Raw genomic sequence first — 27,358 nt, forward strand, 5'->3', positions numbered from 1 at the left:
CCGCAGTTCATATCATGGATTCAATTAATGTACTCGATGCCGATGGCCAGGGTTAGGGTAAACGGGGAGTTGTCACGGACCATACAATTGGCTAGAGGGACGAGACAGGGGTGTCCGCTTTCCCCCCTTTTGTTTGCTCTGGCGGTGGAACCACTGGCCGCTACGCTTCGACAGTCTGATGAGATGACGGGGTTTAAATATGGGGTGATTGAAGAAAGGGTGGCGTTGTATGCAGATGATATTTTGTTGTTTCTGGCTGACCCGGTTGCATCCTTGGAGGGAGCCATTGGGATTATTGAGCGATTCGGATCAGTGTCGGGACTTAGGATAAATTGGAGTAAGTCCATCTTGTTTAAGGTGGACGATGTGGATGGGGAGCCATTGGAGGATGGGCGACTGGAGGTGACGAGTAAATTTAAGTACCTGGGAATATGGGTATCTATGCCGGTCACTGACTATATACATGAGAATCTGACTCCAATCTTGGGTGCCCTCAAGGCAAAAGCGGATGCATGGCTTAAGCTACATTTGTCTGTGGTAGGCAGGGTGAATCTTATCAAAATGATTCTGATGCCGAAAATATTGTATATTCTTCACAATGCGCCGGTTTGGATACCACGTGGGAAATTTAGACAGATCAACTCTCTGTTTAGGAATCTGATTTGGGGGAGGCAGCATCCGCGTATCAAACTGGAGACACTTCAGCGACCCAAGGATGATGGGGGTCTGGCATTGCCTAACCCTGAGTTGTACTTTCTTGCAGCCCAGAGTCAGCATTTAAGGGGCTGGGTGCATGAAGGGTCATCTGGGGCAGTACAGCGGTTGATGGAGGTGGTGACAAAAAGAAGGCCAGTGGTGCAATGTTTGGAGGATGGATCCTTGGAGAGTTTGGGGAAGCTATATCCGACTTTGCTGTTGATACGCAAGCTGTGGAGTAGATTGAGGCACATACGTGGGATCACGGACTTGACTAGATACTCGCCGCTATGGCATAATAACAATCTGAAAGAATTTGAGGCATTGGGGGTACTGATAGAGTGGTTGGGCAAAGGGATTCAGTATGTGCATCAAATAATTGAACAAGGTGAACTGAAATCATTTTCCAATTGCAGGCGGAATTTGGTCTTGGGTCTGCAGGAGAGTATCAGTATTTGCGGATGAGGCATGCCTTTGGAGCTCAGAGTAGGAACGGAGGTATTAGGATTCAAAGGGATATAGTACTGGAGTATGTGTGTAATGATGGGACGACTGGAGGAGTCATATCCACTCTGTACAGGGATCTGTTGCACACTTTTCTATTGGGGTTTCCAATAATGGCAAGAGCTAAATGGGAAAGGGATTTGGGCCCAATAGATAACGAGACTTGGGAGTCGGTGTTGGAATGGATCCCAAGACTGTCGCTGAGTGAACCGTATAGACTGTCACAGCTCTATGTGATACACAGAGTTTATAGGTCTCCGATGGTGCTATATAAGGCAGGATTGCGTAATGACTCAATGTCCGAGGTGTAAGTCTACGGATGCAGACATTTTCCATATGATGTGGACATGTCCGAGGTTGGCTGCCTTCTGGGTGGTAGTTTTGAGTCGTATGGAAGGTGCGTATGGATGCACGGTGCCAAGGGATCCAGTTGTCTGTTTGTTGGGATGCGTGGATGAGATTGGAGTGGATAAACACCTAAAGATAGCTATAGCCAGATTGTTATACTTGGCTAGGAAGGTGATAGCTAGAAACTGGATTAGGGAAGAGCCGCCGTCAAGAGGAGAGTTCCTCCAGTATGTGAAACAGGGCCTGACACTAGAAAAAGGGATTTATAAGAAGAAAGGGAAAACTGAAACGTTCAATAAAATGTGGTCTCCATGGATTGCTATGGGATAGTAATGTGAAGTGTGGCTTATACGAATGGTTGAGGGATTAGATACTCTATTGTTTTAATGATGGTAGTAATTAACAAGATGAGCTGCTTTGTGGGGTGGGGGTGGGGGGCTTTGGGATTGAAGGGGGCTGTTTGAAGGGGGAGGGGGGGGGAAATACTCTATATTGAAAATGTAAATGTAACATGTTAATTGCCTTGTTATTCTTAATAAAAAATAATAAAATGATACAAATGTATATCTTACATCAAGTATTATCTAACCCCAATACAGTTATTTAAAATGGGATGGTCTAACTCCTCAGAATATCTAAGATGCCACGCAATGGAGGCTGACTTTATTCATATTATTTGGAGGGAGTGCGGTAACTACGATACTGACTTCCCTTGTGCATATTCCCATTCCGTTGAATCATTTAGTTTGTTTATTTGGGGTACTGGAGGAAGAGACATGGGGATATCATACTCAAATTTTCTTAAGGGAGACCCTTTTTCTGGCACGGAAAGTAATAGCTCTTCACTGGATGGGAAATACTCATCCATCTCATAGAGCCTGGATTGATTTGGTAAATTTTATTATACCCTACGAACGAACGTTATACCAAAATAGAGGCTGCTTGGGGACATTTAGCAAAATATGGGATGTATGGAATTCATCACCTCTCACTGTGTCAACTCATGGCAGATAGTCTAACTCCACTATAATAAACTGTAATGAACATTGGATCACGCCTAGTTTCAATATTAAACAATCGATATGATGGGGATGGTTTTGGCAGCAGGATAGGGTTATGTTTTCTTCCTTTTGTTTTTTTCTAAGGTTTTAGTATAGGTATCCTAGACAATTTGTGATATTTTTTATCCCGTTCCATATACTATGATCTGCATTGCCAAAAACAAAACAAAAAAAAAAAAAAAAAAAACTTATTGTATACATTTGGGATTTTCTTGCTAAATGTGACAAATATGTTTATGGTGATTCGGTCATAAGCAAAATATGTATATCTTATACTTATCCTTTTTGTTGTTTAATTAACGAATTAAAAAAAAAAAAAACCTAAGGTGGAAACAGGGCAGCCCTGTGTCCACCTCCTACTGACACTAAGCTAAAACTGATTAGCTTTCTGCTAGTTGGTGGGTGTATACTGCAGAGGAGGAGCTAACCCTTTTTTGTCAGCCTCCTAGTGGCAGCAGCATACACCCATGGTTTCCTGTGTCCCCCAATGAAGCGAAAGAGAAAATCTGACTGCCCATTTGTGCCCAGAAGTCACATAATTAGTAAATTGAGTCCACCTGTGTGTAATTTCTTCTCAGTATAACTACAGCTGTTCTGTGAAGGCCTCGGAGGTTTGAGAACATTACGGATTAAAGCGCATCATTAAAACCAAGATACACACCAGATAGGTCAGGAATTAAGTTGTGGTGAAGTGTAAAACAGGGTTAGGCTAAAAAAAAAAAGCCCAAGCTCTGAACAACTCATGGAGCACTGTCCAATCCATCATACAAAAATGGAAGTAGTATAACTCAACTGCAAACCTACAGAGACATGACCGTCCACGTAGACTGACATCCCAAGCATGGAGAGCGCTTATTAGAGAAGCAGCCGAGAGACCCATGGTCACTATGGAGGACCTGCAGAGATCAACAGCTCAGGTGGGATAATCTGTCCACAGGACAACAATTAAGGTACCGTCACACTAAGCGACGCTGCAGCGATCCAGACAACGATCCCGATCGCTGCAGCGCTTAGTCACCGCTGTGCTCTGCTTTCCGGCCGCTGCGCTTACACAGTGCAGAGAAGCAGAGCGCCGGGGACAGACACCGGAATGTAAGTATGTAGTGTTTTTTTTTTTTTACTTTTACGCTGGTAACCAGGGTAAACATCGGGTTACTAAGCGCGGCCCTGCGCTTATTAACCCGATGTTTACCCTGGTTACCAGTGAAGACATCGCTGGATCGGCGTCACACACGATTCAGCGATGTCTGCAGGGAGTCCAGCGACGAAATAAAGTTCTGGACTTTCTGCAGCGACCAACGATGGCACAGCAGGATCCTGATCGCTGCTGCCTGTCAAACTGAACGATATCGCTAGCCAGGACGCTGCAACGTCACGGATCGCTAGCGATATCGTTCAGTGTAACGATACCTTAAGTCATATACTGCACAAATCTGGCATTTATGGAAGAGTGGCAAGAAGAAAGCCATTTTTGAAAGCAAGCCATAACAAGTATCCTTTGCAGATTGCAAAAAACATGTAAGGGACACAGCGAGCAAGTAGAAGAAGGTGCTCAGGTCAGATCAGACCAGAGTAGAACTTTTTGGGCTAAGTGCTAACTAACACTGCACATCACACTTTTCTAGAGAGAGGACTCAGGGGCGTGGCCTAGACACCGTAGAGAGAGGACACAGGCTGCTGAGCTCTCACCTGAATTTGCACAAATACCCAGTTTCTGCCCAGTTCTCGGTGGTTTGGAACCTCAGAGTGGCGGGAAGATTCTTCAGGGAGCCAGAAGGATCTGGGACCGCATTTGTCCCAGGGAGTGAAGTGCGGGCAGAGCTGAGGCAGCAGAGCGCTGGATGTGCTGTGCCTGCAGACATCGGCTGTGAGAGACCAGCGACTCACCTACAGAGCAGCCCCTTGGTGAGCTGGGAGGGCGGAGAGGCTGAGGGGAGCATCTGGAGGCCGGGGGCTGGGTCCCCTGAAGGTGTGGAGCGCTGGTGGCGGGAACAGAACTGAGGGATGGTGGCCATCTTGGGAATCCCCTCAGCATGAATAGGAGACAGTGAAGCTGGAGGAGGAGGTGCAGGCTAAAGGTGGGCAAAAATGTCGTCTCTTGATGTGCAAAGCTGGTAGAGACCTACCCCAAAAGACTTACAGCAGTAATTGCAACAAAAGGTGGCCCTACAGAGTATTGATTCAGGAGGGCTGAATACAAATGCACAACACAAATTTCAGATATATGTTTTTACAATATTTCGAAAACCTTGTATCATTCATACTTCACAAATACTTGCTGCTCACAATGCCTCTTACCATGTAGCTGGGTGGACTTCATAGAAACTGAGTCATAATTCCGGTTCAGTGCACATGAAATCATCTGCCAATTCCTTCCAAACATCTCGCGATACATTTTCAGCTGTGCCACCTCCTCATTTGAAAACCTAAAAATGACAAGATGGAAGAGAACACAAAAAAAGTAATAGATTGCAAGACTCCACAAAGATGGGTCGTCATAACTCATCATTATTTGCTGACCACCTAATAATTTACGTGACGGATCTCAAGTGTCTAAAAGACTGCACCTTTGGGGTTTCACTCTACCCAATTTTTTTTCCATCTTTTTGCGTTCCCATTTTTTCCCCCTCTTTTTCTTTCAAGAGTCATAACTTTTTATTTTTACATCTTTACAGCCGTACGAGGTCTTGTTTGAAGGAGGAGTTGTAGTTTTAATGACATCATTAATTTTATTGTATTATGTACTGAAAAAATGGGGGAAAAAATTGTATGTTTTTCTCTGAAACTCAGCAGTATCTCAGAGTCATATATGGCTAAAATCATACAGTCGGTGTTTGATAAATGCTGCTTGTGGATTATGCATCATGTATTTGCGCTCAGGTTCCCTTTAAGCAGTGAAAGAAAAAATGAAAAATTGTATTAAAAGTTGTCGAGTCTCGTAATTTTGTTATTGGATAGTCGATGGAGCTGTGCGAACGCTTTTTTTTTTTTTTTTAATTCATATTATTTTGGGATACAAAGAACGCTTGGATTACTTTTTACTGCATCTTTTTACAGATTCTGAAGTTTTAATTTTTTTCTCTTTACAGCGGATACTTTTATATTTTCATAGATTGAACTTTTACAAATGTGAAGATGTCAAATATGATTGATTTTCTATATTACCAAAGGGGGAGAAGCGAGGGGTGATTTGAGTTTTTATATTACTTTTTTTTTTCATATTTTTTTAAACTATTTTTTTCTTTTACCCTTATATTGTACTCCTCCCATGGGACATGAACCTCATTATTAACATAAAAAAAGAGAATTTTTAGTATTTGCGGTAAATACTAGTGATGAGCGAGCGTACTTGTTGCTCGGGTGGTCTCCGAGTATTTGTAACTGTTCAGAGCTTTAGTTTTTGTTGCCTCAGCTGCATGATTTACGGCTGCTAGCCAGCCTGAACACATAGGGGGGAGGTGGGGTTGCCTGGTTGCTAGGGAAATCCAACATGTAATCAAGCTGTCTTATCAGCTGTAAATCATGCAGCTGAGGCAACGAAAACTAAATCTCCGAGCAGTTACAAATACTCGGAGACCACCTGAGCAACGAGTACACTCGCTCATCACTAGTAAATACCCTTTCTCGTAGCTTTCAGTGGGGGGGGACACAGAACAATGGGTTGTGGCTACTGCCACCAGGATGCCGACACTATTGACAGAAGTAAAATCAGCTCCTACTGGCACCAAAGTAACACCAAGTAGTGCCAAGCACTACGAGACACAACGGAAAAAAACAAGAAACTCAAAGGAAGTGGTTAGGTGTCGGGTTCCCGCAGCTGCACAGGGGGAATCTCGCACCATGTCCTCTGCGGTCTCCCATTCTTCCCCAGCCGCAGTGGAGTCTGCTCAGCAGAGACGTCGGTCCCAGCGCAAGCTGATACTATGCGGCTGGTTACGGCTGCGGCCCCAGGTTCAGCCTTTGTAACCAGCATTAATCAGCAGTGAGCAGACGTTCCAGGGATTAAGTCCTGCTTTTCACCTACTGAGCATGCCCGTAGGACGACCTCTCATTGGAGGTCGGAGGTCACATGCTCAGGTCCTGTAGCGGCTCTGATTGGACCACTAGGAAGGTACTGGAAGGCTATATCTATAAAAGGATCACATGGCTAGTGTAAACCTGTAATCGTGTGTGTGTGCGTGGTTGTATGCCTGTTCTGGTGATTGCTCCATAATCATTCCCATTGCTAGAGTTGTTGAATGTTTGCGAATGTTGGAGCTGCCTAGCGCTTGACAGTGCTATCCTTAACATAAGAGCACGATCCTTACTGCGCCTAACCAGCAGCGACCACCAATGCGGCGCTGTGCGCAATTAGAGCGCTTTCTTAGCCCTTGTAATGGTGGTTAGTGGCGTCCGCCAGTGCGGCGCTGTACGAACTCTGTGCAGTAATCTTTAATTAGTCCGGACAACCAGTCAGTGTAGGGTGGGAACTCCCGCTTGATCTCAGCATCTGACTCAGGGCGTCCTCAGGCGCGGGCTCAAAAGCCACCGAGGGTCAGAGCGGGATCAATCACCAGCATAGCGGGGGTGAATTTCCGGGATCCCACTGTCCCACTGTGTCCATCTGCTGCACCCTGTGACTGCTAACAGGGCACAGCGTTTCCTTAGTTTCCCTGCGACTCTGTGAAGCAACAGAATTCGCATCAGTTCATCCTGGGTGACGGAACCCGAGTTTAGTCCGGCGTAGTACCGCCATATAGTGCCGCTATTACCTAGCAGCAGGTTCCATCTCTACACGGTGGACCCCAAGCTGCGAACGCACATTTTATTATCTTTATATTTATTTGGTGCGTTCCGCCAGCCCTAACAGGAAGACAAAGCTACTACCCATCAACGTAATCAGTAAAGGAGCAGTGTGCCCCAATGAAGGTTAAGAAAAAGATTTTAGTGAGTACCAAAAATCTTCTTTACTCTGTTGCTCTAGAATGCAGAAAGAAATTGTCACCTTGGAGGTTAGCAAACCCTTGCGGGCTCCATCTGGAATGGAGACAAGGAAGTCCATATATCCAAAAAGAGCAGAGATGAACAAGACGCAGATGGCCCTACTGACATCCAACTTGTGAAGTGACTTCTCTCTGGGATGAGAAGGAGAAGGAGAAGGAAGGGAGGACTGTTATTTAAATGTAATCTGTCAGCCAGGTTTTCCTAAGTAAAGTACACACGGCCATACTGGCGCTGTGATACGGAATAAAATGTTACCTGTGGTGAAGGAATCAGTTTTGTGAATTTTGTGTAATCCGAGTGTAACGTTTTCCTATAATCATAGTTCTAGCATCTTATTGTACATTCATCCTTGCAAAACTCTTGTGATTCCTTATTGTTCCTATGTGCGCTGTTTCAGACTTGCCATTTCCCCTTTGCCAGACCGCATGGCTTTATGGATCCCAGTGTGTCCAGGTCCTCGCTGTTCCATATGCCCTCCAGTCTGCTGCACCAATGACCTACTTCCATGTGTTTACCTTGACCAGCAGTTTTCTGAATCCACCTAACCCAGAAAATCTAATATCTCAGACAGAAAAAGGGCTTTAACAATAATATTGTAGCTATATACAGATAGAGAATGACCATGATCCCACTGGTACATAGAAGCCCTATAACCACAGCCTTGACCTTTGTGAATACGTGGGCAACTGTGGCCAACCCAAAGAAGAGAGGCAAAAAATTGGAAATGGTCGTTGTGAGTGGGAAAATGAAGGAGACTTGTCTATCACCTCTCCCGGCCCCAGTGCCATGCTTGGCTTCTTCCCTCCCCTACGACCAACACTTTCTGTGCTTGTCCACAACAGGTTACTTTGATTGCTTGGTATGATGTGCACTACCTGGGTATTCAAGCCTTGGCTAATACTGCTACCATGTGCATTCCAGAGTCCAGCCACATTTCATCTTGACTCTAAAACATTATTTAAGTAAAAACCTGTTCATCTTTGCTGAGGAGGAACAGGGACAATCTGCCGAAAGGAGATAAATAAAAGATTGCCTGCTGAAATCGAGAAGTCTGAGAGAAAGAATGGTGAGGGGAGGACAGGACCTGAGCAAGTGTTCACGGTGATTTGTGATAAATTCCCTCTTTTATTGGGAAGAAAAGGGTGAAGAAAGCCAAACCCCATGGAAAAGGAGAAGACGACTGCCCACCCCAAACAGGGACTCTGGTGAGGATGCCCCTTCAAGCAGAGATGCTGTATTGTTGGATCTGGACTTGGCGGTTCAGTCAGGTTAACTCCAGAAATGCCACGATGGAGTTGACGTGAAGTAAAATTTCTGCTTTACTTGATGTCACAATAGGACTGGCGAGTAAACTGGGACCAGGGGCACCTTTCCTGACCCTAGCACTATGGGGCGCCCTAGCTCACCCTGTTCCCCGAATACCTCAGATGGCGAGGATGCCGGGGCCTCCGCCCTTGCCCTGTCTCCTAGCTGCAGCCCTGCGTCTGTCCCCTTCCCCACCCGGGGAAGAGAGGCGCTACCGTATATCGCAGTACATCAACCCGACAGACAGGGGAACAAAGATAAAGGGAAAAGAAAATTCCACTCACACAAATACACTCTCACAAATAACAGAGGTATTCACCAGGGTGTGAAAGATGGGTGAAGAAAATAAGGCAGGTTAGGATGAGGAATTTCCAAGAGAACAAACCAAGCAACAGTAGCAAACTCCTCCAGTTCTCCAAACACCAGCTCATCACTCTCCAGATCTATGTAGCAAGTGCTAACTCAGACAAGGACCTGGCCAGAAGGCCTAGCTTTTATAGAAGAGAGAAGTGGCTAACCGAGCACAGTTGAATGCAATGAATTCCACATGGCCGATTAACCCCTGTCCTGCTGAAAGAAAACAAACATTTAATACACCGGAGAAGTGATTTTTCTAAGCGGCGAAGCAGGAGCCATCTGGCACTGCTCTGTCGCGGTAACTCCGTGACATTTGAGATGCCTTCTCATTGAAGTTGGAGGAAAGCTAACCAAAGGATAAAAACTGATGTATCTTGCAGACTTGGCTGGAGTGTTTAAGTCTTGAATAGGGAAGCAATATGCTTCAATGCTTCATAGATGATTTCAACTAGTCTGGTGCCAATACATCCCTGCCAGAGAATTTTTAGATATTTAGATACTGAGTTGGCGCTTCAAGCCTTTAGCTAAAGAACTCAGCGGATGGTTTAAGAACAACTGGGCAGAACAACTTGCGGCTGTCACGCCGTAAGCGGCGTTAAAGGGGCATGACGGCGTACTGGGACCCGCACCTGACCCTACCACTTTAATGGGGCCCTGGCTTTCCCTCATCTCGGGGGTACCTATGAAGGTTAGGAGGCCCGAGCCGCCAGCGTATCGCTGTCTCCTGTGCAGGCCCTATTAGTGGCCCCCTCTCCCCCCAAAGGAGGTGGAGTGCACCCGTGTAATAATACAACAAATAACAGGGTAAACAGACAAGGTAACTAAAAGATTCAAACTCACCAAATGCTCACACAACCACAGAGGAAACAGAGAAGGGAAGAGAAGGAATAAACTTAGGAAGGAAAACAGGTTTAACACGCAACCAAAACTGCAGACACCAATCTCTGTAAATTAACCTCCAACACCTCTCTCCATCAACCTCCAGCCAGGCAGTAGAACTGATCACTGACAATAGCTGAAGTCAGGACTGTGTCTATATAGAGGATCAGATTACAAAATCCAGTTCAGCTGAGAGAGACCCAGCTCTCAGCAATAAGGTTAACTCCTGCACTGCTGGCACAAAGCAGCCAGGTCAGAATATAAGTGAAGAGCTTCTGTTCACAGTGTGTGAACGAGGCCCAGAGCGCTGCGGTTCTCTGGAACCTCTCTGTCGCGGTAGCCCCGTGATAGCGGCTTTCAAAAAAGTAGAACTGATATTCTTACCGTCTGCACAATCTGGTAAGAAAGATCAGAGAGTCCTTTGAGCATCACCATGGAATGATCCATCCGCCTCAAAAGAGGACTTAGAAAATCAGTGTGTCTGTCGATTGGGTCCTTGTGGGATGCTGCGTTCAATCAAAGCAAAGTGGTGGACTAGGAAAGGTGGAAAATGGGTGGATCCACATTAGGAGGCTCAGCTAAAGTGGTTAGCTTAGAAGGGGAAAGCGAGTCTGAGTTGTTGATGCAAAAAAGAAGCGAGCCTCAGGGCGGGTGAATGTGAAGGTACTATATTGCAAGAACAGAGAGAGATCTAAAAGATGATTGGGACCTGGTTTGCAGGCGAGATCTATCATGCTGCTGGATCTGAATTAGAGTACCTGAGACGGTGGCAGAAAGCTGTAGTAAAAGAAGAGATCGTCAGGAGCTGGGATCGCTGCACAGAACAATGGGGCAGAAGCACAATTGGAAGGGGGCAGGAAGGCCACATAAGCTTGTGCTGAAGACCGGCGTTTTGAAAAAAACCTGCAAATCCAAGGTACGGACCGCCTTTCTGCATAAGAGGATGAGGGAGCAAATACGTGGCTGTGCCGTAGGGAACAAAGAGGAGACAGTATGATTGTATAAACAAACATCCCTCTAAAAGTTGTGGGGAGGCTGAGTGATCTGATTCCTGACCTAAATGGAGATTGCATACAAGAAAAAAAATGTAGTGATAGATCACAATAAACCAGACCTTCTACTGACACTAAGCTGAACTGGTAAATAGCTTGATGGAAGGGGAAGAACAGATGTTACTATCATTGGTGTCATCCGCATGGTGGGCAGCAGCCAACACCCGTGGTGCCAATATCCCCCAGTGAGTGGCAAAGAAAAATAACATGGTGAAAAAAACATAACTGTAAACTCACCGTCCTTTTATTGTTCCAGGTGAAAATAACTTTGTTCCTCGAATGTATACATGAGATGCGAAACGATGCAATCCATCAGCTGTATAACAAAAGAAGTGAGAGCGTATTATAGTAGTTATCTTGTACACAGGAAGCAGTATTGTAGTAGTTATATTCTTGTACATAGGGGCAATATTATAGTAGTTATATTCTTGTACATAGGGGCAGTATTATAGTAGTTATAATCTTGTACACAGGAAGCAGTATTATAGTAGTTATATTGTTATACATAGGGGCAATATTATAGTAGTCATATTCTTGTACATAGGGGCAGTATTATAGTAGTTATAATCTTGTACACAGGAAGCAGTATTATAGTAGTTATATTGTTATACATAGGGGCAATATTATAGTAGTTACATTCTTGTACATAGGGGCAGTATTATAGTAGTTATAATCTTGTACACAGGAAGCAGTATTATAGTAGTTATATTGTTATACATAGGGGCAATATTATAGTAGTTATATTCTTGTACATAGGGGCAGTATTATAGTAGTTATAATCTTGTACACAGGAAGCAGTATTATAGTAGTTATATTGTTATACATAGGGGCAATATTATAGTAGTTATATTCTTGTACATAGGGGCAGTATTATAGTAGTTATATTCTTGTACATAGGGGCAGTATTATAGTAGTTATATTCTTGTACATAGGAGCAGCATTATAGTAGTTATAATCTTGTACACAGGAAGCAGTATTATAGTAGTTATATTCTTATACATAGGGGCAATATTATAGTAGCTATATTCTTGTACATAGAGGCAGTATTATAATAGTTATATTCTTGTACATAGAGGCAGTATTATAGTAGTTATATTCTTGTACACAGGGGCAGTATTATAGTAGTTATAATCTTGTACACAGTAAGCAGTATTATTGTAGTTATATTCTTGTACATAGGAGCAGTATTATAGTAGTTATATTCTTGTACATAGGGGTAGTATTATAGTAGTTATATTCTTGTACATAGGGGCAGTATTATAGTAGTTATAATCTTGTACACAGGAAGCAGTATTATAGTAGTTATATTTTTGTACATAAGAGCAGCATTATAGTAGTTATGTTCTTATACATAGTGGCAGTATTATAGTATTTATATTCTTGTGCATAGGGGCAGTATTATAGTAGTTATATTCTTGTACATAGGGGCAGTATTATAGTAGTTATATTCTTGTACATAGGAGCAGTATTATAGTAGTTATATTCTTGTACATAGGAGCAATATTATAGTAGTTATTTTCTTGTACATAGGGGCAGTATTACAGTAGTTACATAGTAACATAGTAACATAGTTAGTAAGGCCGAAAAAAGACATTTGTCCATCCAGTTCAGCCTATATTCCATCATAATAAATACCCAGATCTACGTCCTTCTACAGAACCTAATAATTGTATGATACAATATTGTTCTGCTCCAGGAAGACATCCAGGCCTCTCTTGAACCCCTCGACTGAGTTTGCCATCACCACCTCCTCAGGCAAGCAATTCCAGATTCTCACTGCCCTAACAGTAAAGAATCCTCTTCTATGTTGGTGGAAAAACTTTCTCTCCTCCAGACGCAAAGAATGCCCCCTTGTGCCCGTCACCTTCCTTGGTATAAACAGATCCTCAGCGAGATATTTGTATTGTCCCCTTATATACTTATACATGGTTATTAGATCGCCCCTCAGTCGTCTTTTTTCTAGACTAAATAATCCTAATTTCGCTAATCTATCTTGGTATTGTAGTTCTCCCATTCCCTTTATTAATTTTGTTGCCCTCCTTTGTACTCTCTCTAGTTCCATTATATCCTTCCTGAGCACCGGTGCCCAAAACTGGACACAGTACTCCATGTGCGGTCTAACTAGGGATTTGTACAGAGGCAGTATAATGCTCTCATCATGTGTATCCAGACCTCTTTTAATGCACCCCATGATCCTGTTTGCCTTGGCAGCTGCTGCCTGGCACTGGCTGCTCCAGGTAAGTTTATCATTAACTAGGATCCCCAAGTCCTTCTCCCTGTCAGATTTACCCAGTGGTTTCCCGTTCAGTGTGTAATGGTGATATTGATTCCCTCTTCCCATGTGTATAACCTTACATTTATCATTGTTAAACCTCATCTGCCACCTTTCAGCCCAAGTTTCCAACTTATCCAGATCCATCTGTAGCAGAATACTATCTTCTCTTGTATTAACTGCTTTACATAGTTTTGTATCATCTGCAAATATCGATATTTTACTGTGTAAACCTTCTACCAGATCATTAATGAATTATATTCTTGCACATAGGGAGCAGTATTATCCTTATATTATTTCTAAACGCTCTTTTTCAGTGATTACTTTGTATCTCCGTTCATACTGCACCCACACACACGTATGATACACCATTTGAAAGGTAAACTTGCCCCCTTCAGCAAGAAAATAGCCAAACAAATCACACATCCAAGAAGTGATCAGAAAATAGTTTAAACATTAATTTTCATAAACCTGCAAAAATGCAAATACCATATTTTTTACGCACCATAATCACGTGGTTTAGGTGCAAAAGAAAAAATATGAAGTGACAACAAAATTTATTTTAAAACTGTATTCGTTTTTATTTAATCAAATACAATAAAAATGTTCAGGAACAAAAATTAGCTGGAATAATAGAGGTATCCCAAAAGGGAAGGTTCACAGCCGGCATTATTTTGACAAATTATTTAGGTACAGCAATGGCAGCAAACGAACAAACCATATTCAAATATAATAAAGTGCATTGTGCAAAAAGAAATATAAATATAATATATATTGTATAAAAAAGGTCCAAACATTGCTGTTTAACTACCAAGTTTTTAATCTATGTCATTAAGTATACGAGTCACATTAGTATATATCCTTATTTTAAGTCTTATTCAGCACCAAGCAATCAGGCTACCAGTTTGTCAAAACTAAATAGTCACCCAAGGGGTATACCAAAACCGATATCTACAATAGCTTAGATCCTGTTGTAAGGGCTAGAGGGAGCACAATCACTAAGACAACATCAAATGCATATGATGACGAGTGCAAATGGTGGCACTCAGTCCATTATTACCTGAATGTTTCAGTGCTCGCTAGGTGTACCGCTGTTAAAACCTTTTGCCTCCCGCCCCGACGCGTGCGTTTCGCCGCCCGAAGAAGCATTGCGGTACCTAAATAATTAGTCAAAATACTGCCGGCTGTGAACCTTCCCCTCTGGGATACCTCTATTATTCCAGCTAATTTTTGTTCCTGAACATTTTTATTGTACCGTATTTGATTAAATAAAAACTAATACAGTATTAAAATAAATTTTGTTGTCACTTCATATTTTTCTTTTGCACCTAAACCTTGTGATTATGGTGCATAAAGAATATGGTTTTTGAGTTTATTCTTAATGAAGTTTTGCCTTTTTAATATAGGCCTAATAACTATTTGAGGACGTTTTTTATCTTGAAGTAAGGAAAAATGACCTGCAGGTGTCACCACACAACCCCAAAGCACACTACCACAAAGCTGTTTACAGACATCAAAAACAAATACAAACAGATTGCACATTTCACAGCAGGTGAGTCACATATGCAAATACATTTGGAAACATGCACTGCTTATTCTATTGGAAACATGCACTGCCTATTGTACATTTCAAGCTGCATTTGGAGCGCAGACCTGACATTGTTTGGGTTTGGAATTACTTTGCAGGATGACTAGGAAGAGGCGTATAAAAAGCAGGCCTCGAAACAGGCCAACACGAACGAGACGTCCCAGACCTCTTCAGACACCATCTCAGCGAACATCCAACAGGCTACAACCTCATGAACAAAGGCAACAAAGACTTGAAAACCACAGGCTCAACAGAAGCACAGAAACAGATAGTGAATCAGTGTAGAACACTATGGCAAGAGCACTGTATTGATTTAGTTTCACCTGATTACTTCCTGCGTCTACAACAAGACGTGTGCAAGGAGGTGCCAACATTCATTTCCAAAGACATACTGTTGTGCTTGCATATTACTTCTAGACAATGAAGTTAAAACCCACAGCGTTGGGAGTATGGATAAAGTATGTCCACATTGTTCAGCAAAGCTCTATTTAGGTGGTCGGTCGTGACCAATCTGCTTCCATCTGTTGCCACAAGAGAATGGTTCAATTTCATACCATTACTGTTTGTAAAGAACTTCAGAAACTTATTGAAAAGAATGATCACCTGGCTCAAAACTATTTGCAAAATCTACTGCAATTTAATAATGCTTTGGCTTTTCTATCAGTTCAAGTGAACTCTGTCAATATTCCTGGCAGGGGGCCATATTGTTTCAAAATACATGGCCAGGTTTATCACATGGTGGGAAGTTTACAACCACCTGAAGGCAGGGCTGTGGAGTCGGTAAGCCACAGTTGCGACTCCGACTCATAGATTTTATCAGGTTCCGTCTCCAGCTCCGACTCCTTCATAAATGGCCAATTCGTAACAATAAATTTACTGTTGTCAAATATTAATATCGTGCTTATTCAGTTTCTCACCATCATATAAGTAATCAGACCACTTAGAGCAAAAACTATATTTATTAGAATACAATTAGAATATAGCAAATAACTTTTATAAACTCTTGTAAGTAAATATGCAATAAACACTGTTATGCAGTTAATAAGAAGAAATCTATAAATTTGTCCTCAGAAAAAGTATTGCCTCTGTCAGATCCTCCTTCATGGATGCCCTCAAATCTGATCTAGATCCTCCTTCATGGATGCCCTCAAATCTGATCTAATTATTTTGAGAGCAGAGAACAACCTCTCTACACTAACTTGGGTTGGTGGCAACATCTCTGACAATGTCAGGATACAGAGGAATCGCTTGTTGCACTGTTATTTTTGATGAACGGTCAAATTTCTCAGTTTCTTTTAGTGCACATGAACAATTCTGCTGAAATGTACTGGCTGTGTTCTTTGATGGGGATGACTCTTCTATGCGGGAAAGCTTTGCACGGTCCTTGTGATCCAAATATTTTTCTAAATTAAATTCTGTTATTCCTCATGTACTCACAGTTAACTGATGCAGTTTGTTGAAAGGATAATACTTCTTACAGTCTTCCTCTTCTGAGTAGCAGCTGTGAGATGCTTGGAAGACGCACACCAAAGATCTAGTCTAGAGGAGGAGCTTTACTACTAAGAATTTGCAACACATTTTCACTTTCAGTTTCATACATTGTAAGTAATGGGGTTGGGGCAGCATGAGGTTAACCAAGTATAAGATTAGATAAGGCCAGTGGAGAACAGTGACACACAAGAAGTAAAATGTCTCTATCTCCAGCAGAACTGCTTATCACTGTTGTTCATAGTTTGATAGAACATATATATTTGAGTAACATTTATAAAATTCATATGAAAGTTCAATTATGAAATATTAATACATTTTGTTTTAAAGCTGGAGTCGGTACATTTCTACCGACTCCGACTCCAACCAAAACTACCTCCGACTCCACGACTCCGACTCCACAGCCCTCCTGAAGGGGTTAAACCAAATTACGTAGGCCTTTTTATTCTCGATTTTGACGCTGCGTTGCAGCATCGTATTGACAATCCAGCCAATGGAAAAGGTCGACAAGATTTAATGGATAACTTGCAAACAAAGCTAACAAACCATAACCCTTATGCACAGAAGTTCAAGTATATGAAAGATGTATCACACGATGCTTCTCAGTTGCAATTACAATTTACTACTACTAATGCTTTCCATCCAGACAGATCTAATGAACCTACAGTAAGTGAAGTGGCAGCTGTGTTTCTTAGTCTACGTTCACACTAGCGTTGTGCGCCGCTACGTCGGCGACGCAACGCACAACGCACGCAAAAACGCGGCAAAACGCACGCAAAAACGCTGCGTTTTGCGACGCATGTGTCGGTTTTTGCCGAAATTCGGACGCAAGAAAAATGCAACTTGTTGCGTTTTCTTGGTCCGACGCTAGCGGCAAAAAAGACGCATGCATCGCACAACGCAACAAAAAAAAAACGCATGCGTCCCCCATGTTAAATATAGGGGCGCATGACGCATGCGTCGACGCTGCGTCGCCCGACGCAAAACGGGAAACGCTAGTGTGAACGTAGCCTTAGTCATGACGGTGCACCACCAGGCAAATTTGATTTTTCTACTGTATCTACTCAAAATCAAATGGGCAACTTCATCAAATCTCTCACTTGAATCCACATTCTGATCCAATGTGCTGCCCATTGCTTTTCCCATGTGATGAAGCAGGTTTGGAGTGAAGGAAGGCAACATGTCAATGTTCATGCTTCAGCTGTAGGAACTGTCACTACTCTATAGAACTATTGTTATCGGTTAGCAGTTACAGATGGTTTCAGTATACTTCATGCTTCAGGTAAATTATCTTAACAGAACATTGTAGACATTTATGTAACAATAGAAGGCTCCAGGTTAGCATATATTCGCACAAATCAAAAACAACTTAGAGCTGACAACTACAAAGGATTAATGGACTTTCTTCACAGTGATGCTCAAGAACGAGGTGCAGTTGGGGGAATTTCTATGGTTCTGCCCTCAGCATATATTGGTAGCCCCAGAAACATGCATTATCAGGATGCAATGGCTGTAGTTGCTCGCTTTGGCAAGCCAGATCTTTTTATCACTTTCACCTGCAATACAAAGTGGAGTGAAATCATCTCTCAATTAAAATCATATGAAAAGGTTAACCATAGGCCAGACTTAGTTTCCAGAGTTTTCCATTTAAAATTACAAGCGCTAATGGATATTTTGAAAAACTTGTACTTGGGGTAGTTCTTGCGTACGTTTCTGTTATTGAATTTCAAAAAAGGGGCCTACCTCATGCTCATATCCTACTCATACTCAAAGACATTAATAAACTGCATGCTATTGACGATGTTGATTCATTATTTCTGCCAAAAATCCAGATAAAAACAAAGAAACTGAACTTTATTCAATTATTCAACAATGCATGGTACACGGGCCTTGCGGAACTGTAAATTCAAACAGTCCCTGCATGAAAGATGGACAATGTAGTAAAAATTACCCAAAACCATTTCAGAATGAGACTAAATTAAATGTGAATGGATACCCTGTATACAGAAGACGGGATAACGGAGTTACAATGACAGTTGCAACAAACAAGACTGAAATTGATAATCGGTAGATAGTACAGTACAGTAGATACAGGAGTAGAAAATACCGTGCTCATATCAACATTGCTCTTCAATACAGTCGGTAAAATATTTGTACAAGTACGTGTATAAGGCTGGGTTCACATTGCATTAGTGGATGTCCGCTAACGGACTCCGTTACATGGCGCAAATGTCGCAACTAACGCAATGTAACGGATCCGTTAGCGCACCCATTGACCGCAATGGAACTAACGCGATCTAACGGATGACTAACGTATGCCATTTTTGACATGCGGTAGCGATGTCCCGTTATATTCTGACAGACCTTGAACGCTGCTTGAGGCGTTCAGGGTCCGTTCTTCGCTAGCGCAGATCGGGCATCTGCGCTAGCGAGATTGCCAAACGCAATCCCTTTTTGGACATTGCGTTAGCGCATTCTGTTAGCGTATCCGCTAAACGAATTGCACTAGCGCAATGTGAACCTAGCCTAAGTAACATGACTGCGCTGCTTTACAATTGCAAACTAATTCTGTAGGTGTACAACAAGTAACAGTTGATAAAGTTGACATGTACTTAAATTGTCGATATGTAAATCCACCAGAGGCTATATGGCGAATACACGAGCATCATCTTTTCTACCAATCTCATCCCATCGAACGCCTACCTGTGCATTTAGAAGAACAACATATGGTTTTCTTTCAAGCTGGCAAGGAAACTAATGCTAATGTTGAACGAGACTCAAAGCTCATGGCATTTTTTACTTTGTGTAGTACTAATGTCTCGGCCCGCCAGTGTCTTTACCATCAAATTCCCGAACATTTTACTTGGTCAAAAGGACAATGGATCCCACGCAAGAACACCACCAAGTGCCTTGGTCGCATATACACCGTCAACCCACCAGATATAGAAAGGTATTACCTTTGTGTACTACTATTACACGTTAAAGGGCCCCAATCCTTCACACACCTATGCACAGTTGATGGAACTTTGTGCCATACATTCCACGAGGCGGCAGAAAAATTACATTTGGTGATTAATGACGCAGAATGGAAGGAATGCTTGCAAGAGGCCGCTCAACACCAAATGAGATGCCTTTTTGCAATTATCTGCATTTTCTCTAAACCTATCAATGTAGCTCAGTTGTGGGAAACATTCAGACACGCCTTAGCAGAAGATTTTCAAAGACAACACCCACCGGACGAATCCTACAACCGTGCTCTCCTACAATTGCAAGACATTTACAAACAACACGGCACAAACTGTCAACAATTTAATTTGCCACAGCCAGTTTACGTACAACAGCCAAGCGAGACGTACAACGTTGACAGGGAGCGCAAAAACGGAGAAGAGTCGTACAGCCAACTCAAAGCAGAGCAGGCAGTGATAGCAAATGAGGTGTTACACGCCGTCATAAAAACGTCCCCACTGTTACTTCATCGATGAACCTGGAGGATCAGGAAAACGGTAATTAGTTCTTACCGGTAATTTTATTTCCAGGAATCCACCTGACAGCACCATTGGAGGACGTCCTTCTTACCCTCAGTGGGACAGGAACCACAAGCAGTTAAAAGGACCCTCCCCACTCCACCCACCAGTGATTTTCTAAGTACCACATCTGGATGGATGCAAAAAAGAGAGTTTATTTACAATTATACACCAATGTTACATCACATTAGTCAGTAGTATAAGCTTGCAGTGGGAGGGAACTAGTAGTGCTGTCAGGTGGATTCCTGGAAATAAAATTACCAGTAAGAACTAATTACCGTTTTCCAGTCCAGCACCATTGGAGAATACCAAAGGATTTTAACTAGGGTGGGACTACTGCATGTAAAACTTTTCTACCAAAAGCTAACTGGTCTGATACGACATCTAGTTTATAGTGTCTAGCAAAGGTAGAAAGACTAGTCCAAGTCGCCGCCCTACAGATTTGCTCAACTGAGGCTCCCCCTTTCTCTGCCCATGATGTAGAAATAGATCGTGTTGAGTGGGCCCTAAGAGTATCCGGGGGATCTTTCCCTTGGTCTGTATATGCTAGGCTAATCATGTTTCTAATCCACCTAGCAATGGTTGATTTCGCTGCTTTACACCCCCTATTTGGACCACCGTATTGTATAAATAAGTTAGTGTCCTGTCTCCAGCTTTCTGTCGCCCCCAGGTATTTTAGAACAGTCTCCCTAAGACTAGGTTATGGTAGACCCCTTCTTTTGCGTTTTTAGGGTGTTGGCAGAAAGAAGGAAGGATTATCTCCAGATTTATATTGGTAGAGGATACTACTTTGGGGAGGAAAGCTGGGTTAGGTTTGAAGACTATTCTGTCGTCAAAGATTTGAAGATATGGATTCTGGATAGAAAGGGCCTGCATCTCCCCCAGTCTTTTGGCCGATGTTATGGCGATTAGGAAAGCAGTCTTAAAGGAGAGATTGGCTATGTCCATATCTTCCGACAGTAAGTAAGGGGTTTTACACAAACTGTTAAGGACCAGGTTTAGGTCCCAAGGAGGAGTTGATTTCCTCACAAGTGGCCTCATTCTCTGCGTGGCCCTGGAAAATCTCGCTATCCAGGGATGGGAGGCTAGTGATGTATCAAAAAATACACTAAGTGCTGCAATCTGTACTTTTAGAGTACTAGGCCGAAGGCCCTTGTCAAATCCGAGTTGCAGGAAATCGAGAATTCTGGGAATATCTGGTTTTGAAGTATCCACAGGACCTTCTCCCAGAAAGGAACAATACCGCTTCCAGATCTTGTTGTAAATCGCCGAAGTTACCGGCTTTCTGCTTGCCTGGAGTGTGGTAATGACATCTTCTGACAGGCCTCTGGATCTTAAGGTTTGCCGTTCAGGATCCAAGCAGATAGGTGAAGAGAATCTAGATTCTTGTGAAACACCGGACCTTGAAGTAGAAGGTCCTGCCTGTTCGGTAGTAAGACTGGTTCCTCTGTTGACATCTTGGATAGTAGAGAAAACCAGCTTCTTTTCGGCCAAAAAGGAACCACCAGGATTACGGTTGCTTTCTCGTCTCGTATCTTCCTGAGTGTTTTCGGTATCAGAGCAAGAGGCGGAAATGCGTACAGGAGACCTTCTCCCCAATACTGAGACAAGGCGTCTACTCCTGTGGCTCCATCTAGAGGATTCAGAGAGAAAAATGCTCTGATCTTTGTGTTTGACCTGGTGGCAAAGAGGTCCACCTGAGGTGTTCCCCATTTCTGGCATAGACTGCTGAATACTTCCGGGTTCAGTTCCCATTCTCTGGGATGTACCGACTTTCGGCTCAAGAAATCTGCTACCTGATTCTTGGCGCCTTCCAGGTGAACCGCCGAGATGGATTTGACCAAACTTTCTGCCCACCTGAAAATCTGGTCTGCTAAGTGTTGCAGTGGTGGATGTCTCGGACCTCCCTGGTGTCTCAGAAATGCCACTGCTGTGACATTGTCGGACAGTATTCTCACGTGTTTGCCTCGGACCAATGACTGGGCCTGGCACAACACTTTCCAGATCGCATACAGCTCCCTGAAATTTGACGATCTTGCGGCAATCTGAGGAGTCCATTCTTCCTGGTAGTATGTTCTTCCTATATGACCACCCCATCCGTATTGACTGGCGTCTGTGGTCACTGTAACACAGGGATCGAGTATCCATGGAACTCCCTCTTTCAGGTTTCCCGGTGTGGTCCACCAGGTTAGGGATCTCTTTACCGACGGAGACACAATCATCCTCCTGTCTAGGGAACTCTGCTTCCTGTTCCAGGATCCTAGAACTTCTTTTTGCAACTCCCGCGAGTGGAATTGGCTCCATTTCACACAGGGTATGCATGCTGTCATGAAGCCGAGTATCCTCATTGCCTCTCTTATGGAGGGGGTACTTCTTCTGAACTGATGAATGTGCCTGATCAAGGCCTCTTGCCTGTCTTCTGGTAAAAAAGAGTTTCTTAGATTGGAATCCAACATCATCCCCAAAAATTTTATTCTGGAACTTGGGACCAGGCAGGACTTCTTCCAGTTCACAATCCACCCCAGCTCCTGTAGGATGGAAAGAGTGAAAGTGCAGTGTATCTTGAGGAGTTTCTGTGATTTCGCCATTATCAGGAAGTCGTCCAGGTATGGGACTATGGTCACATTCTGGTTCCTTAGATAGGCTACGACTTCCGACATCAGTGTGGTAAAAATCCTGGGCGCTGAAGCAAGCCCGAAGGGGAGACATCTGAACTGGAAGTGATGTACTATCCCCTTGTTCATTATGGCAAATCTCAGGAATCTTTGGTAGGAGATGTGTATCGGGACATGATAGTATGCGTTGCTTAGGTCTAGGGTACACATTACCATGTCCTTGTCTATTAGAGGCGTCGTGGACTTTATAGATTCCATCCGGAATCTTTTGTACCGGACCCATTTGTTTAGTGGTTTTAAATTTATAATCGTCCGGGAGTCCCCCGATGGTTTCTTTATTGAAAACAAATGGGAATAATGTCCCTTGCCTCTTTCTAAGATGGGAACTGGCACAATTGCCTCTAAATCCACTAGCTCCTGGATGTTTGTCCACATGGAGGAGTCGGAGAGCGGGCAGGGTCGGGTTACTACAAATCTTTCTGGGGGACTGCTGGAGAACTCTAATTTGTATCCCTGCGCAATCACCTGTAGAATCCAAGGATTCTGGGACACTGTGGTGGAATATGTGTATATATATTATATATATCTATATGTGTGTAGTGACCTCTGACATCTGTCTAGTGATAATGTAGCATCTGTCCTGAAGGCCAGTGGCACCTAGGTGTTAATATGTACTTCCTTGGGAAGAGTAGGAATTCTGTCTCCATATCTCACCAGGGGGTCTAGCTAGAGCCAAGAACAAAGGGACACTTGACACCTCTGAGGTCTTGGAGGGGAGATGCTAAATGCTGCTTGAGGGAAGGTATCCCTGGGAACCATTTCACACATGTCTCCAGAGGAAAATAATATATATTCATTAGTAGCGCGGCCATGGCCCAATCAGACAGGCAGCAGTTATGATATTGGCCTGAGGGGCCGGTCTAGAAACCTGACCTCAGACCAAAGTTATAAATTTAGGCTGCAGACAGAGAATGGTGTTCACATGATGAGGGCAGCCTGAAAAACTGATGTGTTCCACAACTACATTCACCCCCCCCTCAGGGAGCAGAAAGCAGACTACAAGTTAGATGATTTCTGTAAGTTTTCTCCTCTTTATTTTATACTGTTTTGCATGAAGTTGTATGTCTTTTTACTATCATATTTTAAGCATTGAACCTTTTTCTATTAAAGTATAAACTTTAATAAGTTGAACCTTGAATGTTCTAAGGAATCCATAGCCTAGAGGTGTGTGAGCCTTATGAGTGATAAACATATTTTGATTAGTTATTTCTGGGACTCATTGCCCGTGTATTCGATGAGTGGTGGCAGCGCGTATGAGCGGGTGTGTGGCCTGGGTCGGTGTGTGATTTATGCTCCCATTACAGCATAGGACAGAGGTTGAATGCTGGTCGGAGAGTGGGGAGATAGATTAACCCTTGCAGGCACAACCCAAAGTCACGTGTGAGAGCAGGCACGTGACGAATAAGTGACACCACGGAGCAGCGATCCGTGACAATTGGTGGCAGAGCGGTGGGATAGAATTATTTCTATTAGAGCATTAGTGCATGGTTTAAGTAATTATTCCCTGTACTAAAGAATTGGTATCCTTGCGAGGAGTGCACCAGTTCTTGAAGGTTCAACTCAGTGCTTACTTAGACATACTTGCAAACAGTTTCCCCTCCCCGTTTTTCTTTTCTATCTTTTATTTGGCAAAGACTGTTCATCGATATGGCAGCCCAGTACAAGAAGCAGAGCAAGGAAGCTCTGACCGACCTCTGTGAGCAGAGAGGAATAGAGACAGCCGACAGATCCAAGGAACTTCTGATACGAGCCTTGGTCGAGCAGGACATAGAGCAAAGTGCTGGAACATCAGGGCAAGGAGAGAGCCCACCTCAGAGAGACCCAGCAATGCCAGCTCTTGCACCGGAGATGCCTGATGGAAATATCAGCAATGCCAGTGCTGAGGAGCCTATGGACTGTACTTTGCAAATGGACTTACAACGGCTGGGAACAAGTGATCCCAATCTGCGCATGCAGCTGATTCTACAGTACCGACAGGCTGCAGACCGACAGGCTGAGAGAGGCTGCAGAATGCCGGGACCGGGCTGAGAGAGAGGCTGCGGAACGCCGGGAGGAGAGAGCTTTCCAGCTTCAGATGGCTCAACTACAGCGGGGTATCAGTCCTCAGATAACCCCCTCCCAGGACATAAATCCAAGGAGGCCACGTCTTGAAAACTTCCCTGTGATGGAGAAGGATACGGACTTAGATACTTTCCTGCGGGGGTTTGAAAAAACCTGCAGGCAGTACCATCTACCCCGTGAGCAGTGGGCACAGTATCTAACCCCAGGGTTGAGAGGCAAAGCCCTGGAAGTTTTTGCTGGCCTCCCACCAGAGCTAGATGCGAATTATGAGGCCATAAAGGAGGCCCTGATCAGGAAATACAACCTGACACCAGAAGTGTATCGTAGAAAGTTCCGGAACCTACAACGTGGATCAACTGACAGCTATGCGGATGTTGTGGGCACCTTGAGGACCACGTTCCACCAATGGATTAGGGGACTTTCTGTCAACAGTTTTGAGGACTTAACAGATCTTATGGTGAAGGATCAATTTCTTCACATGTGCCCCACGGATGTACAACAATTTGTGTGTGATCGAGAGCCACAAACTGCGGATCAGGCTGCAAGGATTGCGGACAGCTATGTGGCTAACAAAATGCCTGAGATGCGGAAGCCATCGGGATTCAGCTGGAGGGGAGGTAAGCCAAATGGGGACCCTTCTCCCTCTGCCGGCCGATCACCAGTGCTGTCCAAGCCCACCTCCTATGGGGCCCCGGGAAATAGACATTCTCTAGGCGATGCACGCCGGTGCTTCTCCTGCAACAAAGTGAGACATGTTAGCTCTGTCTGCCCTGATAGGGAGAAACGCCCAACTACCAACCACAAAGCCGTCTGTGCCCCCACCGTCTGTCCTCTTTGTAGCCGGCTCTGATGTGAGGGCAAATGAGAACTGTCAATCTGTCACTGTTGGCAATAAAGTCACCATTGGTCTCAGAGACACTGGGGCAGAGGTGACCCTGGTGCATCCAGCCATGATAACCCCTGCCGATATCATACCAGGAAAGACGATGTCTATAACCGGAATTGGAGGGGTCAGCCCTGCCGTGCCCATGGCCCGTGTGTACCTGGACTGGGGAGCAGGGAAAGGACTGAGAGAAGTGGGAGTATCAGAGGCTATTCCCACCAATGTGTTGCTAGGCACGGACCTGGGGAGGATGGTGTCCCACTATGTTCCTCCCTTGCAAGTGAATGATGCAGAGAAGGTGGAAGAAAGTGACCCACCTGAGATCCCGTGCGAGGAGGGAAAATGTCCCAATGCACAGGACTGTAAATATGTGGCAGCTGTGACCCGGAGTCAGGCTGCCGCTCAGACTCAGGCACAGAGATTAGAGGATGAGTCTCAGACAGAACTGCCAGGACAGGAGGCCCATACTGTGGTCCCGGAGCCTCCATACATGGCAGACCCACCACGGTCCCTGATAACAGACACTGGAAACTCAGCTTCAGACCAGGGCCTGGCAGTCACACTAGGCCGGGGCCTGCAGCCTGACCGTCAGAGCTTCCAGGAGGCCCTGCAGACAGATGCCAGTCTGGAGGAGCTCAGATGTCTTGTAGACCGACCCCCTGCTGCTTCTGACAAAGAGAGAGTATACTGGGACCAGGGCAGACTGTATACAGAGACTATCCCCACGGATACTACAGAATCTTGGGACTATGAACGGCGGCTGATCGTCCCTTCTCCATTTAGGGAACAATTATTGAGGATTGCCCATGAAATTCCTTTGGCCGGACACCTTGGAATCCAAAAGACTAAAGCTCGCCTGACACATAACTTCTATTGGCCCAAGATGGGGACAGATATTGCCAATTACTGCCGATTGTGCGTAGTTTGTCAGCAAGTTGGAAAGTCCGGGAATATACAGAAAGCTCCATTGATACCACTGCCTGTGATCGATAAACCTTTCCAGCGAGTGGCTGTGGATATCATAGGGCCACTTGCAATCCCTAGCAGCTCTGGCAAAAAGTACATCCTCACAGTGGTGGACTATGCTACACGATACCCGGAAGCTGTGGCACTATCCTCCATCCGAGCAGACAAAGTGGCGGATGCTTTATTGACTGTGTTCTCTCGTGTGGGTTTCCCCAGGGAAATGTTGACCGATCAGGGAACCCAGTTCATGTCTGATCTGATGGAAAGCCTCTGTGAAAGAATACAAGTACAGCATCTTTTGGCCAGCGCCTATCATCCCCAAACCAACGGACTCTGCGAGCGCTTCAATGGAACATTAAAGCAAATGCTCAAAATGTTGGTGGAGACTGAAGGGAGAGACTGGGAGCGGTACCTTCCCCTTTTGCTGTTTGCCTACAGAGAGGTACCCCAGGCGTCTACTGGATTCTCCCCCTTTGAACTGGTCTATGGGAGGAGGGTCAGGGGGCCACTTGATTTGATTAAGGACTGTTGGGAGGACGACCCCAGAACTACTGGAGTCTCAGTGGTCGAATATGTACTGCGGCTCAGAGAGAGAATGCAAAAACTGAGCAACCTGGCCCATGAGAATGTGGCCCAGGCCCAAACCAACCAGAAGGTCTGGTACGACCGTAATGCCAGAATATGGGCCTATGAGGAAGGGCAGAAGGTTTGGGTGT

General features: G+C 44.2%; 1 protein-coding gene across 1 annotated transcript in view; it reads right to left on the reverse strand.

The window, feature by feature from the left end:
• TTF1 (transcription termination factor 1) overlaps positions 1–27,358 on the reverse strand; it is a 174,865-nt gene that overhangs the window by 102,564 nt on the left and 44,943 nt on the right. The window contains exons 7-8 of the mRNA XM_069747579.1: positions 11,423–11,501; positions 4,908–5,035 (exon numbers count right to left, since the gene is read on the reverse strand). Of these exons, the coding sequence (XP_069603680.1) occupies positions 4,908–5,035; positions 11,423–11,501 (207 nt within the window). The remainder of the gene's footprint in view (positions 1–4,907; positions 5,036–11,422; positions 11,502–27,358) is intronic.

Source organism: Ranitomeya imitator, chromosome 2, assembly GCF_032444005.1.
Source record: "Ranitomeya imitator isolate aRanImi1 chromosome 2, aRanImi1.pri, whole genome shotgun sequence".
NCBI classification, from domain to species: domain Eukaryota; kingdom Metazoa; phylum Chordata; class Amphibia; order Anura; family Dendrobatidae; genus Ranitomeya; species Ranitomeya imitator.